The 14,461-nt window shown below is 50.6% G+C and overlaps 1 protein-coding gene across 2 annotated transcripts; it reads right to left on the reverse strand.

Annotated features, from left to right (window-relative positions):
- Positions 1-4,021: 4,021 nt before the first annotated feature.
- Positions 4,022-5,536, reverse strand: HELT (helt bHLH transcription factor). Of its 2 annotated transcripts, none has more exons than XM_038136158.1 (4): positions 5,431-5,536; positions 4,945-5,049; positions 4,702-4,798; positions 4,022-4,575 (listed from the first exon to the last, which is right to left on the reverse strand). In XM_038136158.1, exons 1-4 carry the CDS (start codon positions 5,455-5,457, stop codon positions 4,082-4,084), a joined length of 723 nt encoding a protein of 240 aa, XP_037992086.1. In that variant the 5' UTR covers positions 5,458-5,536; the 3' UTR covers positions 4,022-4,081. The 2 variants fall into 2 exon arrangements, with proteins under 2 accessions (XP_037992086.1, XP_037992085.1); XM_038136157.1 differs by having other exon boundaries at positions 4,022-4,578.
- Positions 5,537-14,461: the final 8,925 nt, after the last annotated feature.

Consider the following 14,461-nt stretch of genomic DNA (forward strand, 5'->3'; position numbering starts at 1 on the left):
CATTCAGTTACTGTAGCTTGAAGATAAATGTTAAGCAATCTCTTTCCTCAGTTTAATATTTTTTGTTTGTTGGTAAATTTCCTAATTTAATATTCTGAGTTTGAATCTTACAAACTACTCCTCTTTCTTCCCATGTGATGTTTCATCCAATAGTCTTCAATGTTGCTTTTTCTCATCTTTTAAAATGAGTTTTGTTTGTTTTAATATGCCACTCTATATACAGAATGTTATGTGGGTAGGTATCAGAGTTTTAACCTTACATACATATTAAAATGACTTTTCTTGTACTTCTTTCTATAATTACTTTTCTCTTCAAGAGAATTCAGTGTTCTTTTCCTAAAACAGCCTTCATGAACTATGCAGGAAAGTTTGCTAGAAATAGACATGATTATGTGATACTCACCCAAGGCAGGAGGCAAATCTGTGAGATCAGATGCTACATCTCAGCAAATATGAAACTGTTGGCTGGAGGGTTTCCTTTCAAAAGTCTGCCTTTGCAAAAGGGTTGCTGGACAAGCCTGCAGCAAGAAGCTGATCTGATCAGGGTGATTATTGTACCCTGGCATCTAAGACCCTCTGCTCTCCTAAGCACTTCTGGCATGGTCCTGGTCAAATTATGCTGGCTACCCTGGGGTCCATTTGAGCCTGAGGAATAGCAGCAACATTCCATGGAGCAGTGGGACCACAAGGCTTTTAACTGGCAGCATCTTCACCATGGGAAAGGGATCATATCCATAGCACTAGGAACCCAATTATTGTGTGCATCTCTACTGGAACAGATCTGTAATTAAAAACTTTTGTTGGTGCAGTTCCTTCTCTTTTCCTCAGTTGCTTCTTTCAAACTCATGGCTCAGTCCCTATAGGTGTGTTGATGCAGCTCTTTGTGATCCAGTGCTGCAAGCAGGGTCATGGAGCCAAAGTACAATAAAAATACTCTTTTCTAGTTAGCTACTGACCTGATTGATGAGATGCCCCAAGAATGACTGTGTTGTCCTGAATTTGGGGACTTTGTCCAGTGGCATTGGCTCTGTTTCCAAGGTTGGAAACTCCACAGTGTGGCACTACCAGCAAAGCCCCTAGGTCTTTGAATGATGCATTCAGACTGGTGTAAAACCATGGGAAGAAAGAAGAGTTCTGATCTGTGTTATATATGCTCAAAGTCCATAAACATTTTTTATTTAAATAGTAAAAGTGAGGCAGTAGAATTTCCTCCAGGCTTTGCCTCCTACCTATTGAAAACATAAGGCTTTAAGATGGAGAGTTTATTCACAGGCTACTTATGTCCCTTTGATCTAATTGATGTTTTATTTAGATAATAATGCAAATAAATTCTTGGGATAAATTAGGGAGTTGGAGATGTTTTCAGTAATGCAGTATTACAAAGATCAATATAAACTCTTCTACTGTCTGAGTAAATAGCAAGAGAGAGTCAGTATCAGATACAGAACTGTAAACTCACATTTTGCTGTCCTTTGATCCCAACATGATTCTTTGCTCTCAACATAAAGAAATTACTGAGGTGTGACCATGCTGTACAACTATTTTCTGGGGCGAGAAGAATTGCAGTACATGTAGGACGTGGAATGTGTGAGGAAAAGAGAGAAATTCTGATAGCAGGGAGAAGAGGTGGAAAAGAGGGTATTAAAGGCATGGGAAAGGAAGGCAAGGCAAACTGTGGCAAAAGAGATGTTAAAGTCTAGGAATGAGAAAGATGCTAGCTGAAGGAAAGGAAAAGGACCTGATAGAGCAAATCATTCACCGTTAAGATTTTTAGCCAAGCAGGTGCATAACACAGAATCTAGTATTCCGAGGGCTTTGGGAATTAAAGTAGTTTATTTTCAGAACAACCCCTCTCTATTCATTCCCTGTGCTAGCTGCTCCCGCGTGCCAGTAAATGGCACTCCTATGCCAGACAATGAGCACTGCCAGCCCAGACAGGCACCCTACCTGGGACCAGGCACAGCCTGTAACAGGCCCAGCACTGGTGTCATCCAGCTCCCACCTGCTCCCAGCAAGGTTGGAAGATGATGCTCATGGCAGAGCTAAAATAAATCCAAGGGGGAAAAAAGGCTAAAAGTCTCTGTCCTATAGGCACAGAAATGTAAAATGAAATCAAGACAAATGAGCTGAACCTCTGCCAAAAGGCAAGGGATGCTTGTCCCAAGGGAGCTCTGTGCCCCACTGCCTATGCTGACCCACCTGCGTGCACAGAGCATGGTGCACAAGTGTGGATCTGAGCTGGGAAGGCAGCTCAGCTCCCATGCCTGGTACCGCTGACTTCAGCAAATTCCAAAATATTTTTGGGGCCAAAAGCAGGAGGGTGAGCTCAGAGCCCTGAAAGAGTGGAGGGAGGGGAAACTTTTATCCTAAAGTCATTGTAAAGCCTAAGAGGGGTTTATCCTCCACAGCTAAATGAAAATGAAAAGGAAAAAAAAAAAAAGGAAGAAAAAAATGGAGGATAGCAACATTGGAGAGACAAAGACTGTCATGGACCAGTGCGAGTTTGCAAAATTATATGCAAATGACCCCAGTTTTTACCATGGTGGCCCTCTGTTAATCCCACAGAGAAAATCTACTTAGCAAAGTTTTGTTTAATTTGGTTAACAGGGACTGAAATGCTGTACATAGTTATATTTTCAGGAAAATGCCATATCTTTAATGCTTCAGTGACAAAGTGGGATCACAAGAGCTTAAAGCACACAGAATAAAAGTCATGTAGCATTTTGACCAGATTCTGCACCCAGTGCTGATAAAAATGAGTGTTGTACATGTGTCTTCATAATAGGCACCAGCCATTCCTGCTGCTGAATGTGTTTGGCTGAGACCATATTATTCTGTGTACACTGAGCAAAAGAGAGGTTCCCTCTGGATTTACCATCCCAAAGGTGTCCCGAGGAAATGAGGGTATTTTTCTCCCCTCCCTAGCTGACTCCTCACCATCATCCGCCGTGTGACCTTTTCCCTACTAATCTGGGATAGGATCTTTTCCTGTATTTACAGGTTAAATGGAAGATACACATGCCACTTTTTACTCATTGTAATGAAGATCTTTTTGTCCGTCTCTGAATAAAGGGTCGGGTTGGTTTACAAATTGCGGGTCAGCCCATTCCACGACCTGGGCAAACAGCCCAGGTCAAATCTCCTCAAAGCCTCCCCACCCAACTGGAATAAATTAATCTACCCCTCGACGGCTCCGGCTCCGCCGGGCATGGCCGGGCTGCCCTGCTTCCAGGGGTTATGGAGACACCCGGGACACTTGGTTCAGGCGGGGCTGGAGTTGCCCCGTCGGGAGGGAGCCGAGCGCGGTTCCGCGCCAGCGGCGAGGCTGGAAGGACTCGCTCCCCGAGCTTCCATTGGTTTTACTCTCAGCGTCCCGAACCTCCGCAGCGGCCGCCTGCCCTCCCCGCCCCGTCCTGTGCCTTCACCATTATTCATCCTCCTCCGAACAAGCTGCGCCGCAGAGAACTTCGCTGACAAAGCGCACGGGAGATGCCGTTCGGACGCGTGCCCCTGGAGCACCCCTCCACAGGTGCGTGGGAGGGCAGCACCCGCAGGGTTTGCGGGCGAGTGGGGCATCCGCCACCTCCGGAGTACCCCGGGACTCCCCCCCAACCTCCGGTGACAGCCTGAGAGCAGAAGCCGGGCGGCACCGACTCCCGGCCCGTCACGTCCTGCCCCGCCTGCCCGAAGCGCCGGCCACGGCCGATGCATGCAGCAAGCTCTCTGACCCTCGCTGACCACGTCTCGCTCGTGGTTTTTTTGCCCTGGGTGGCTGCGTGGGGAGACTCCACCGCCACCCGAGGAAGCTCCCTCACGGAAACAAAAAGCAGCGGCGGGTATAAACTTTTATTCCAAGGCATCACTTGTACAGGCACTGAACCCGGAGGTGGGAAGACGAGCGGGTGGGGGCAGCTTCAGGCCCTCGGAGAGGGCGGGCGGGGGCAGATCTGAGCCCCCGAGGGCTCCTCGGCAGCCGGGACCCCTGCGCATCTCCCTGCCCCCGGCAGCTTCCCCGTGCGCCCCGGGGTAACCCGCGGTGTCCGCGGTCATAAATAGGTGTTTTTTCAGGCGGAACGAGTCTCTATAGCATGGAGGGGTGCTGGCCCGGGGGCAGCCCGAACGCGTTGGGGTGGGAATGGCCGAGGAGGTTGAGGTAGTGGCGGTCCAGCCCCTGCACGGATGAGAGGAAAGTGCTGCGCTGCTGGCCGGGGCTGGAGAGGGGTACGGCGGCGCTGGGCAAGTGGTAGGGCAGGGAGGGGTTGCGGGCGGCGCCGTGCCAGGGGAATGGCCCCCCCGAGGGCGGCTGGAGCACGCCCTCGGCGGGACTGTGGACGTGCCCGGGGCACTCGGGCCCGGGATGCAGCGGATAGGAAAAGTCCGGCTCCGGGAGGGAGCCCAGGGACGTGAAGAGAGGCTCAGTAACGAAGCGTGCTTTGGACTGGAGGAAGGCCAGGATGCGGGCGTACTTGGTGTCTTTGGTCTCCATCCTCTCCACCGTCGTCAGGTAGTGGACCAGGTTCTTCATGCACTCGTGGTAGCCGTAGTGGAAGTAATTGGCGAACTCGGACAGCAGCTCTGCTGGAAAGGAAAGGGAAGGGAATCGAGCTCCTCAGGGTCTGGCCGGGACAGGAGCGGGGAAAGCCGCCTCCACGCCACGAGTGACTCGGCGGGGGCCGCGGGAGGTCGCTCCCGCCCACCTACCCTTCTCCCGGCCGCGGGGAAAGTCCGCCGAGTGCAGGGCCCGCAAGTACTGCACCGTCATCTCCAGGATCTCCGCTTTCTCCAGCTTCCCCGAGCTCTGCAACGGGCAGGGCAGGTGGGCATCACCTCTCTCCTGAGACTGCTCTGCGTTCCACTGGGCCGCCCCCTAGCCCCGCCGTATCGGGGGGGATATCGCGGCGCACCGGGGAGAAAAGGGCGTAGGGGCTGCTCCCCCCCGCCTACCTGCTTGGCCAGAGCCATGGGCACCGTCTTCCCCAGCTCGGTGAGGCAGCGGTTGATGCGGTCCCTCCTCCGCTTCTCAATCACTTTGTGGGAAACCGGCGTCCTCTGCAAAACATATGGGGCGCGTTAGTGGGGGAAGAGAAAACAGATGGATCCAGTCTCGCTGTGACAGCCGCTCCCCGGCCTCGGTCTCGACCCCTCCAGGGAAGCCAGTCCCCAACTCCGCTCCGAGGTGCCGGGCGCGACGCGGCCTCGGGAAGGATGATGTTCCGGTGGCCGGTCCTCTCTGCGCTGCCCTGGTGGCTCCCGGACTGCGCGGACGGCCCTGGCAGGGCAGCCTTGTTTTCGTGAGGGAGGTGTTGTTGTTTTTTTTTTTTTTTTTTTTTTGTGGGGGAGCTTTTCAAAGAAAAAAGCGGCGAAGGGCTCGGGGCTAGACCGGCTTGGTGGCCCCGCAGACTCGTGCGCGCAAGGCGGGCGACGACTCACCCTCCGCTCCTTGAGCTTGGAGGCCATGGTGGGCTCTGCATCCCCTCTCTCTCCGGCCCTCTTATAAAGCCATCACTTCTTGGGGGGGACCCCGGGGGGCCTCCACGGGCCCACTGATCCCATAGGATTACGGGAGAGCGGCGCCGAGGGAGTGTATGCATTAAAGATCAGGGTGGAAGGGGGCGAGGGGATGAGGGGCTTTTTTTTCTTCTCTCTTCTTCCTTTCTCCCCCTCCTCGCCCCCGTCCACGCAGCCGGGGGCGGCCCAGCTGTGTCGCCCCACGTGGACCTCGGGGACACACGTGACTGTCCCACAATAGCGGCGGGGACGGGGCCGGGGATGCGGCGAGCGGGGCGCAGGGCGCGGTATCGCGCCCTGCGCCCCGCTCGCCGCATCCCCGGCCCCGTCCCCGCCGCCAGCCTTCAAATCCCCGGCACCCCCTACCCCTCCCCTTAGCCCCGGAGCTGACTGCATTTTAAAGCCTGTCCAGAGTCATTAAAGTAATTAAGTAAGCCCTTAATAGGCTGTTCCGCCCAGTTCAAGGGAGAACCCTTGGAGACGGAGTGGCCCCGTTTGTTCTCAGGCTTTTCTCACACGACTTGGTGACACGTCCATCTTTATAAGAGATGGCAGCGAGGATTTTTTTGTTTACACCGCTTTATGCGCCGGGGACACCCCGGCAGGTGTGGGACCGGGGGGCTGGCACACGATATCCCCCCCCATCACCCCCCCTTTTTTTTTTTCCGTCGGCCCGGGGAGGCTCTCGCCAGCCTTTGGCACACGACGCTCCTTTTTTGTGTGGTGTGCGCGTCTGTGCGTTGTTGTTTTACCCCCCCTGCTCTCCCCCTCTCCTTTGGAGAGGCTCAATTTGTAGCCTATTATCCTATAGGAAAATGTCCCATTGAAAAGTATGAATAGTTTCATTGGGCCTAAATTTTAATAATGCGGGTCAAAGAAAAGAGGGGCAAATAAAGAGGGGATCGCAGCTGGTCCGAGAGTGCATTATTCGGTGTCACCTGCGAGCGGGATCGCCGACAGACCCCCTATTCATTTGCCTAATTTTGGTCAATTTAACAAACTTCAGGAGAAATTATTGTGGCATTGTTAAGGAGGGTAAAGCTTTCTGATCGAATTAACAGCATGTTTTGATCCGGTAAATGTCATTAAAAAGAAAGAAACAATCGCGTTTAAAGGGGGGCTCCGAGTTAAACGCGCCAAGTGGAGACGCCGGAGCGCAAAGCTCACAAAGGGAGCAAGTAACTGCCACAGGGGAACTTTTGTACGCTCACATTGCTGAGGTTTTTTACACAAAAAGGCATTATTTCATACTTGAATACGTTTAATCCAACAATTGTCTATTTTCTGCAAACATATTTTCACAGCATTGTTAGCTTTCCTCTCCGCGGCCCTCCGCCCGGGCAGCCGCGCTCCTCGCCTGGCGAGCGCACCGAGCCCCCGACCCGCCCCGCACAGCCCCGCACCGCCCCGCACCGCCCCCGCCGGGGCCGCCCCGCCGCGCCGGGGGGGCCGCCCGCCCCCGCCGCCCGCCGCCCCCCCGACAGAGCGGCGGCGGCGCGGGCCCCCCCGGGCCTCTCCACGGCCGGCGGTGCGCCTCCGAACCCGGCACGGACCTCGGGGCCGCCCTCCCGTCTTACCCCCCCGGCTCCGCCACCACCCCCGGCCCCGGCTCTGCCGCGGGGCGCCACCACCCCCGAGGGGGAGGGAAAAGCCGAGAGCGACCGGGCCGGCGGCGGGGCCGCCCGGCGCCTGGCTCTGCCCTCCCGGGCGACGCCACCGAGCCCCGGGCAGGGCTGCGGTAAACGGCGATATCCCCGCCATGTGAGCTCGGGCAGTAGTTCTCTCGGAAACTCCCACGTTCTCTCCCGTATTCCGCGTTTTTCCACCCTTTTCCCTTGGCGGTTTAAAATGGGCAAACCATCCCCACCATATGTCCCCGGGTGAGCACGGTGGGTGGCACCGCCGCTCTCGCCCGTTCGTTTCCGCAGCAGCGGCCGGAGGATAGGCGAGGTGCCGGCCCTCACCCCACTGTCCCGGGCTGCTTCCCACCTCTCCGGGCCGGTCGGGAGCGCCGCGGGAAGAGGCGGCGGTGGCCCCGGGGTGCGTCTACCCCGGTCGGCGGGACGGAGTGGGCAAGGCCGGCTGCCCGCCTGGGCACCCCTGCGTGCCGTGCCGCCGGCCGTATTATTCTTCCAGGAGCCTTGTAGGTTTCGGTATATTCATTCTCGTACAATGGGATTAAACACTAACCGTTATCATCCAAATTAACTAAATTCTGAATAGCAAATGAGGGGGCTTTTTTTTTCCCCCTTCTCTTTTTGCTGCACTGGCGGAGATGGAGTTGATCCTCTTACTGTCTGTGTTAACCGCCAGCTGCAGGCACCTGCGAGGCAACTTCTTACACGAGGGAAGTTGTTTATTTGCTCGCTGGCTGTTCCCTCGTTGGTTTCCCCGCGGGCCAGGCTGCCCGGGTCAGCGGCGGGGGGCGCGGGGTGGCCGTGGCATCCCCGCGTGTACCGCACCTCGTACTGGGAGGGCTTCGGCGGGGCTGAAGCCAGAGGGAGATCACCCGACACTGCTGCGGTCGGACTGTCACCCTTGTAGGGAAGCCAGGAGAAGGCAGGTTTGAGTATTTTTTAGTTTCCCTCGAGCGACTGTTTGCTCTCCTTGCAGGACACGCGTGCACGGCTCTTTGGCAACCCACGGCGGACACCCGCGTCCCCATCACCCTCCACCGGTTTTCACCTCTCGCCCAAGAGCCCCGCGGGCCGCAGCGCCTTCTCCCCAGGCAAGGGGCGACTCGGCGGCCGGGGCGCAAAGCCCTGTCCGGTACGCGCGGAGCGGGATGAGCCCGCCCTCGCCCCGGAGGCTGCGGGGCGTGGGCTGCAGGGCAAGGGCACGCAGTACTGCCACGGCAGCCCGTCGCCCTCTCCCCGCGGCCGGCCCGGGGGTCTCCGCCTGGTGGGGCTGCGCCCCGAGGTAGCGGCCCGGCTCGGCCCCCACGGTGCGCTGCCGGGGTGCGCACGGGTGCCGCGTCTCAGCGGCGTGTGGCTCCTGCCCCGTGGGCACTGGCGCTGCCGACAGCTGCCAGACATGGGCTCTGACAGGGAGGTGGAGATCCTCTGGGAGTCGTCAAGCTTTGAATTGGCATCTCGATTTGCCTTTTTGTGAAACCAGATAGTCTTCCCTCTGTTTCTTCACCCCCTCTTTTCTTTTTTGATTCCTATATAACGTTGAGGTTACACGCAATTACTTCACCAGGTATTCGAAACTGTGGATATTAGACGTGAAAATAATTGTCGCTGTGTGCAAGCAAGAAATCAGATAACCAGTCCCCCGTGGAAAAAGTTGTCCATGCAACTGATGAATCAAGTGCAAAGTAGTGTCCTTGTGTGGCTCGGGCTGGGGTTGGCCCTCTGTGTAATGTGGAGAGGCGTTCACACTTCTGGATGATCTTATGGCTGCTAGGGAATGGGAGAACTCACAAGGTGCAAAAGGTCCTACTTGTAGAAGTGATATTTATTATTTTTATATATTTAATATTCCTTATCACTTGGCAATCCTGGATCTGGAAAGAAGCAATGAACTCCACTCAAGAGAAAGCATTTAATTTAGGAGCTTAACCCTCAGCTGTATACAGTTCATCACGTGGTGCCAGCTTTTGCTGTGAGTTAGTTTATTCTTGCACTCTCAGTGAAGCTAGGCTAGGTTAGCAAATTTCCAGTCTTTTCATAGCTCCTCATGCACTCTGTGCATGCTTGGTCCACATCTTGTTCCTGAGGTGCAGAGGTATTCCTTACCTCAATGATACTGTTTGTTCCAGCTGTACTCCACTTCCATGTTGTCCTTCCTAATTAAAGACCATGCTCCTCTGTCTGCTCACCTGCCACGAATAGTGGCATCAGTAGGGGGGAGGTGATAACATGATAAGTCTTGGGACTCCATGCCAATATGGTCCTTCACAGAAGAAGCCATGGTTGTAATTATGAGTCTTTTGTATTGTTGGGTAGATTCAGAGGGCTCTCCTCAAAATCCTAGAGTGCTCAAAGAGGTGCTGTTTGTGCTTCAGAAGATGATGTTCTCATTCTGTGAGATATGGTAATAAGCCCATAAGCCAAACTTTGATCCTAAAAACTCTAAAACGTTGATCTTTATCATTGGAAATTGTCAAGTATCTCTGTGGTGGAATACAGGACTTCCAGGTCGGTAATGCTCCTGAATGCTGCTATGTGCTTTTCAAATTCCATGTCAGAGGAGGGACAGTTCACTGTAAGTATGTTTTGTGTGTAATTTCAATATAACATACTCTGTTCTTCATGATTAAAAGCTTTTCAGGAATGTAAACTCCGATATGGATTACTTTTAGATTACTCTTTGTATGAACGTTTTTGAGTACAGATTGCTTGAAAGTCATTCTCAAAGGTTCCTGTAATTTGTAATATCTGCTGTGTTGACTTTTTTCCCCAGATACAAGATTTTAAGCTTATGTTTAGATTTATATGTAGTATAGCTAATGTTTACATGGATAAAATGTTTCACTGATCAAAATCAGGTGTAGTTATATATGTTATAGCCATTTACAGGGACTGATTTACATCGACAGAAAACCTGATACAGCTTTTGTCCATCAAATGTGTAAACATGGCAAAACTTAAGACTGTCCACTGTGTGTTTGTACAAGGTGAGTCCCCCCAAGACAGTGGATAGATGTTTGCAGTTTTCCCAATGACAGCTATCTTCTCAGCCACGTCACTATTGAGACAGAATATGTTGCTCTTTAAATGACAGCCTGTCAGAATGAGAACAGAGTCTAAAATTTATTTCAGCAGGATTTAGGTAATCATGAATCAGTGGGGAGGTGAACATTAAATTGCTTGCAGCTGAGGTGTTCTAAATAGCTAAATAGCTAGATTAGTGACTGGCACAAATAAAGGCAGAAAATACAAGGTCTTTTTCTGCAATGACATGTCTAATGCTGAAAAACGTCTAGCTCCTCCTCTCCAGTCTTAGTAAAAACTAAAAACAAACAGAAGTAAAAACTCTTGCTCAGCATGGCGTTACAGAGGAGAAGTTATACTTAATCCACCCAATAATATTCTATGATGAAGTGACTGGCTTGGTGGATAAGGAAAGAGCAGTGGATGCTCTGAAGAAGAGAAGGCTTCAGGGTGAACTTATTACAGCTTTTCTGTACCTGAAAAGAACCTACCAGGAGAATGGAGAGGGACTTTTTACAAGGGCATGTAGTGACAGTACATGGGGTAGTGGCTTTAAACTGAAATAAAGTAGGTTTCGATTAGTTATTTGAAAGAAAGTCTTTACTGTGACGGTAGCACTGGAACAGGCTGCTCAGAGAATTTGTGGATGCCTCATCCCTGGAAGTGTGGAAGGCCAGACTGGATGAGGCTCTGAGCAACCTGGTCTAGTGGAAGGTGTCCCTGCCTGCAGCAGGAGGGTTGGAACAAGATGATCTTTAAGATCCCCTCCAACCCAAGCTATTATATGATTCTGTGATCTACCTGGCTTTTGATATTGTCTCCTGTAACATCCTTGAAGAGAAGCCAGTGACGTGCAGAACTTAAAACTGGCTGAATTGCCCAGTTCAGGGAGGGATGATCTTTGGCACAAAATCTAGTGTCTAGTAACTCCTGGTGTACCCTTGGGTTCTGAATTTGGTCTAGTTGTGTTTAACATCCTCATTAATGAGCTGGAACGTACCCTCAGCAAGTTCACAGATGACAAAAAACTGTGAGGAGCAGCTGATACACCAGAGAATCATTTTGCCATCCAGAAGGGTCTCAACAGGCTAATGAATGGGCTGTCAGGAATGACATGAAATTCAGCAAAGGGAAACGCAAAGTCCTGCACCTGGGAAGAAACAACCCCCTGCAGCAGTACGTGCTGGAGGGCTGACTGACTGGAAAGCTGCTCTGTGGAGAGATGCCCAGAGGTCCTTGTGGACATCAAGTTGAACATGAGCCAGCAGTGTGCCCCAAGAAGGCCAATGGTTTCCTGGGGTGCAATAGGAGGATTATTGCCAGCAAGTTGTGGGAGGTAACTCTGCCCCTCGACGCAGCACTGGGGGAGTCCACATCTGGAGTTCTGGATCCAGTTGTGGGCTCTTTAGTACAAGAGAGAGAGATGGCCATGCTGAAGGGACTCCAGCAAAGGGCCATGAGGATGATTAGGGGATTGGAGCACCTCATGTAGGAGGAGAGGCTGACACTGCTCAGCATAAAGAAGAAAAGGCTCAGGAAAAGCTTACCACTGTGTTCAAATACCTGAAGGAAGGGTGTAAAGAAGATGGAGCCAGACTGTTTTTGATGGTTCTCAGTCATGGGAACAGAGGCAATGTGCACAAACAGAAACACAGGAGTTTCTGTCTGTAATGGGAAACAACTCTTCTGCTGTGAAGATGGTTAATCACTGACACAAGTTGCCCATGGAGGTTGTGGGGTCTGGACATGGTCCTGGGCAACTGACTCTAGGTGGCCATGCTTGAGCAGGGATGTTGGACCAGATGACCTCCAGAGATGTCTGCCAACCTCAGCCAAGTTCTGTGCACTTCCTGTGTGAACATTTCGTTTTTCAGTGGGGTGTAATTCAGCCCCACTTTGGTTTGGCATAGAAGAAATGTATTTTTCTTACTCTACACAGCAGATTGAGCTCTTTTACTCTGTTCTCAACAGGAAAATTCATTTAGATGATCAGGGTTTCTACACCTGTGTCAAGCAGAATAAATGGGAGGGAAGTACAGTCTTTCTGTTAATTGTACTTCACCACGTGTTGTATTGCAGCTTGGCCCACTAAAGGCTCATTAACATCCATTATACTTATGACTGCTTTGTAAACAATGGTAATTCAATAGGACTTCAGAGCTTAATTCCCTCTAGAGTCCTTTGTAACTGCTAGCCATTACTTTCTTTCTAGCTGAAGTGGAAAAGGGGACCCCTTCGAGAGATTTATGGACTCTGCAAAGCCTATTAATTTAGAAATGCCATAGTTCAAGCATCTTATTATTATGAACCCTCAGTACTGAGCTTATTGAGTGGACTGGGGACTTACAGGACTTTTCAGCAAAGCAATATTCTTTGGTTCAGCCCAGCTTTGCTCTGATTTCCCAGAGATTGAGTGGACCAAACACTACTCCCTGCTTCATTGGCTTCCAAAGAATTATTTCTGAAATGTGCCCTTGTTGCTAAATCAGAGAATTAGGATGCTGCATTATGCACAGGCTGTGCCAAGCTTTTTAGGTTTAAGATTCCTCTGTAAAACAGGGAGGTGATATCAATGGTCCTGCATGCTACACTGGTGCCTGGCTTTTGTGAGATTAATCACAAAAGTGTTAGCATATGGCAAGCAGCAGAAGTCTAAAATGTCAGAGACTTTATGAAGGCAGATAATATAAAGTTTATACTGTGAAATAAAAAAGAGAGAGGGACTGATGCCTCAGGGTTCCTGCAGAGTCTTCCTGTCTTCTAGGCAAGGACTGCAGCCCCAACCAGTTGCCTTTTGCAGCTTCTTCATTGCTGTGCAGGTGGGGTAGCCAGTCCTCCTGCTGTTCTCTATCGTGGAGACTGAGTGGTCTCCGTGGCTGAAGGCTGAGTCAGCCCTTGTTTCTCTGTATCCCATAGCAGCTTTGAGTTATCTAGAGGTTTGCTTGTCTCCTTTATTCAAAGTGAGGAGAGATGGATACAGCCAGGAAGGGAGGAACATGCAGCTTGGAGGCGCTGTTCTGTCTGCTACTGGGGAAAGGTATGTTTCAAGAGTAAAAGGCTTTCCATTGCAATCTGACTTTGTGTTCTCTGAAAGTCTTACCCTTCTGACTGAGCACTGAAAAGTGTTCTGCTTCTGAAAAGTTTAGGTTGCTTTTCTTCAAGTCAAGTTCTTCATCTTGCGCACTGCCAATAGCCCTCGCCTGTTTGTGAACTCATAGCCCAAAGGCAATCTGAAGGGTTATGATAACATGTGAAGATCCCACAAATTCCTCAAAAATAAGTATGAAGTTTGCTTGCCTGTCCTGGCTTTAAAGTGATCACTTCTTGCATAAGTATACCTTGGGTGACAGCAGAGTGAGATCTCTTCTGCTAGACAAACAAAACATGACTGTTAAATGCAAACACTTTCTTTAAAAGCTGTCAAAGTATTCTGGGTAAGCATCATCCCCTGCTCACCCTGTTCTTTGACTCTTTCTTAGTGCATGTCTATCTAATGTCAGAGAGAGAATAACAGAGCCCTGATCATACCTTGTAGGGACATTCTTCTGCCAAAACTGTGTATATCTGACACAGGGACAGCAGAAGGTGAGCAAATATTTCCGCAGCAATTCTCCCTTTCTGGGTAAAATAAGGAGCATATTGAAATTCCAGCATTCAAAAGTCATGAGCCCTCAAACTCTTAAGATAAGTGAAATGTCAGGAACTTAAAATTGTCAGCCATAATAACAAGCCGGCTTGTCAGAAGGTTGGTTATTTCTGCATTCTGTGCAACCATTAGAATAGAAAAGTAATTTTTATTAAATCCTTATATCCTGAAGCAGAAGTGTAAAGCACAAATATAATTAGATTTTCTAAGTGAAAACATAATGGTTTTAGGAATACTAGAAAGTGTGTTCAATGCTAGATATGGTGCCAGCCATTTTTCATTTAATCTAGCTCAATTTTAAATTAATTATAGCAGTCAGGGAGGAAGTACCCATGTCCCCTCTGGCTTTAATGCCATGTCCATTTTGATGGAAAGCTACTTTACATGTCATGAGCATGTCTAACCATCTTGTGCATGGTCTGAGGTCCCATTCTTCCTTCACATTCATATCCCACCCTCTTGATGACACAGATAAGAGTGTGTGTGGGCAACCAGTCTGTTGTGATGCTTTGAACATTAGTTACTGCTTTTTTAAATAAATTTGGTTTGGTTATGGGGTAGGGGAAAATAGGACATGAATGTGTCAGTGCTAGAAAGGAGAGCTGGGAAGAGTTTCTCAGTGACAAGCATTAGAATCACTCCATTCCAC

The sequence above is a fragment of the Motacilla alba genome, chromosome 4, assembly GCF_015832195.1.
Source record: "Motacilla alba alba isolate MOTALB_02 chromosome 4, Motacilla_alba_V1.0_pri, whole genome shotgun sequence".
In the NCBI taxonomy this organism is placed as follows: Eukaryota; Metazoa; Chordata; class Aves; order Passeriformes; family Motacillidae; genus Motacilla; species Motacilla alba.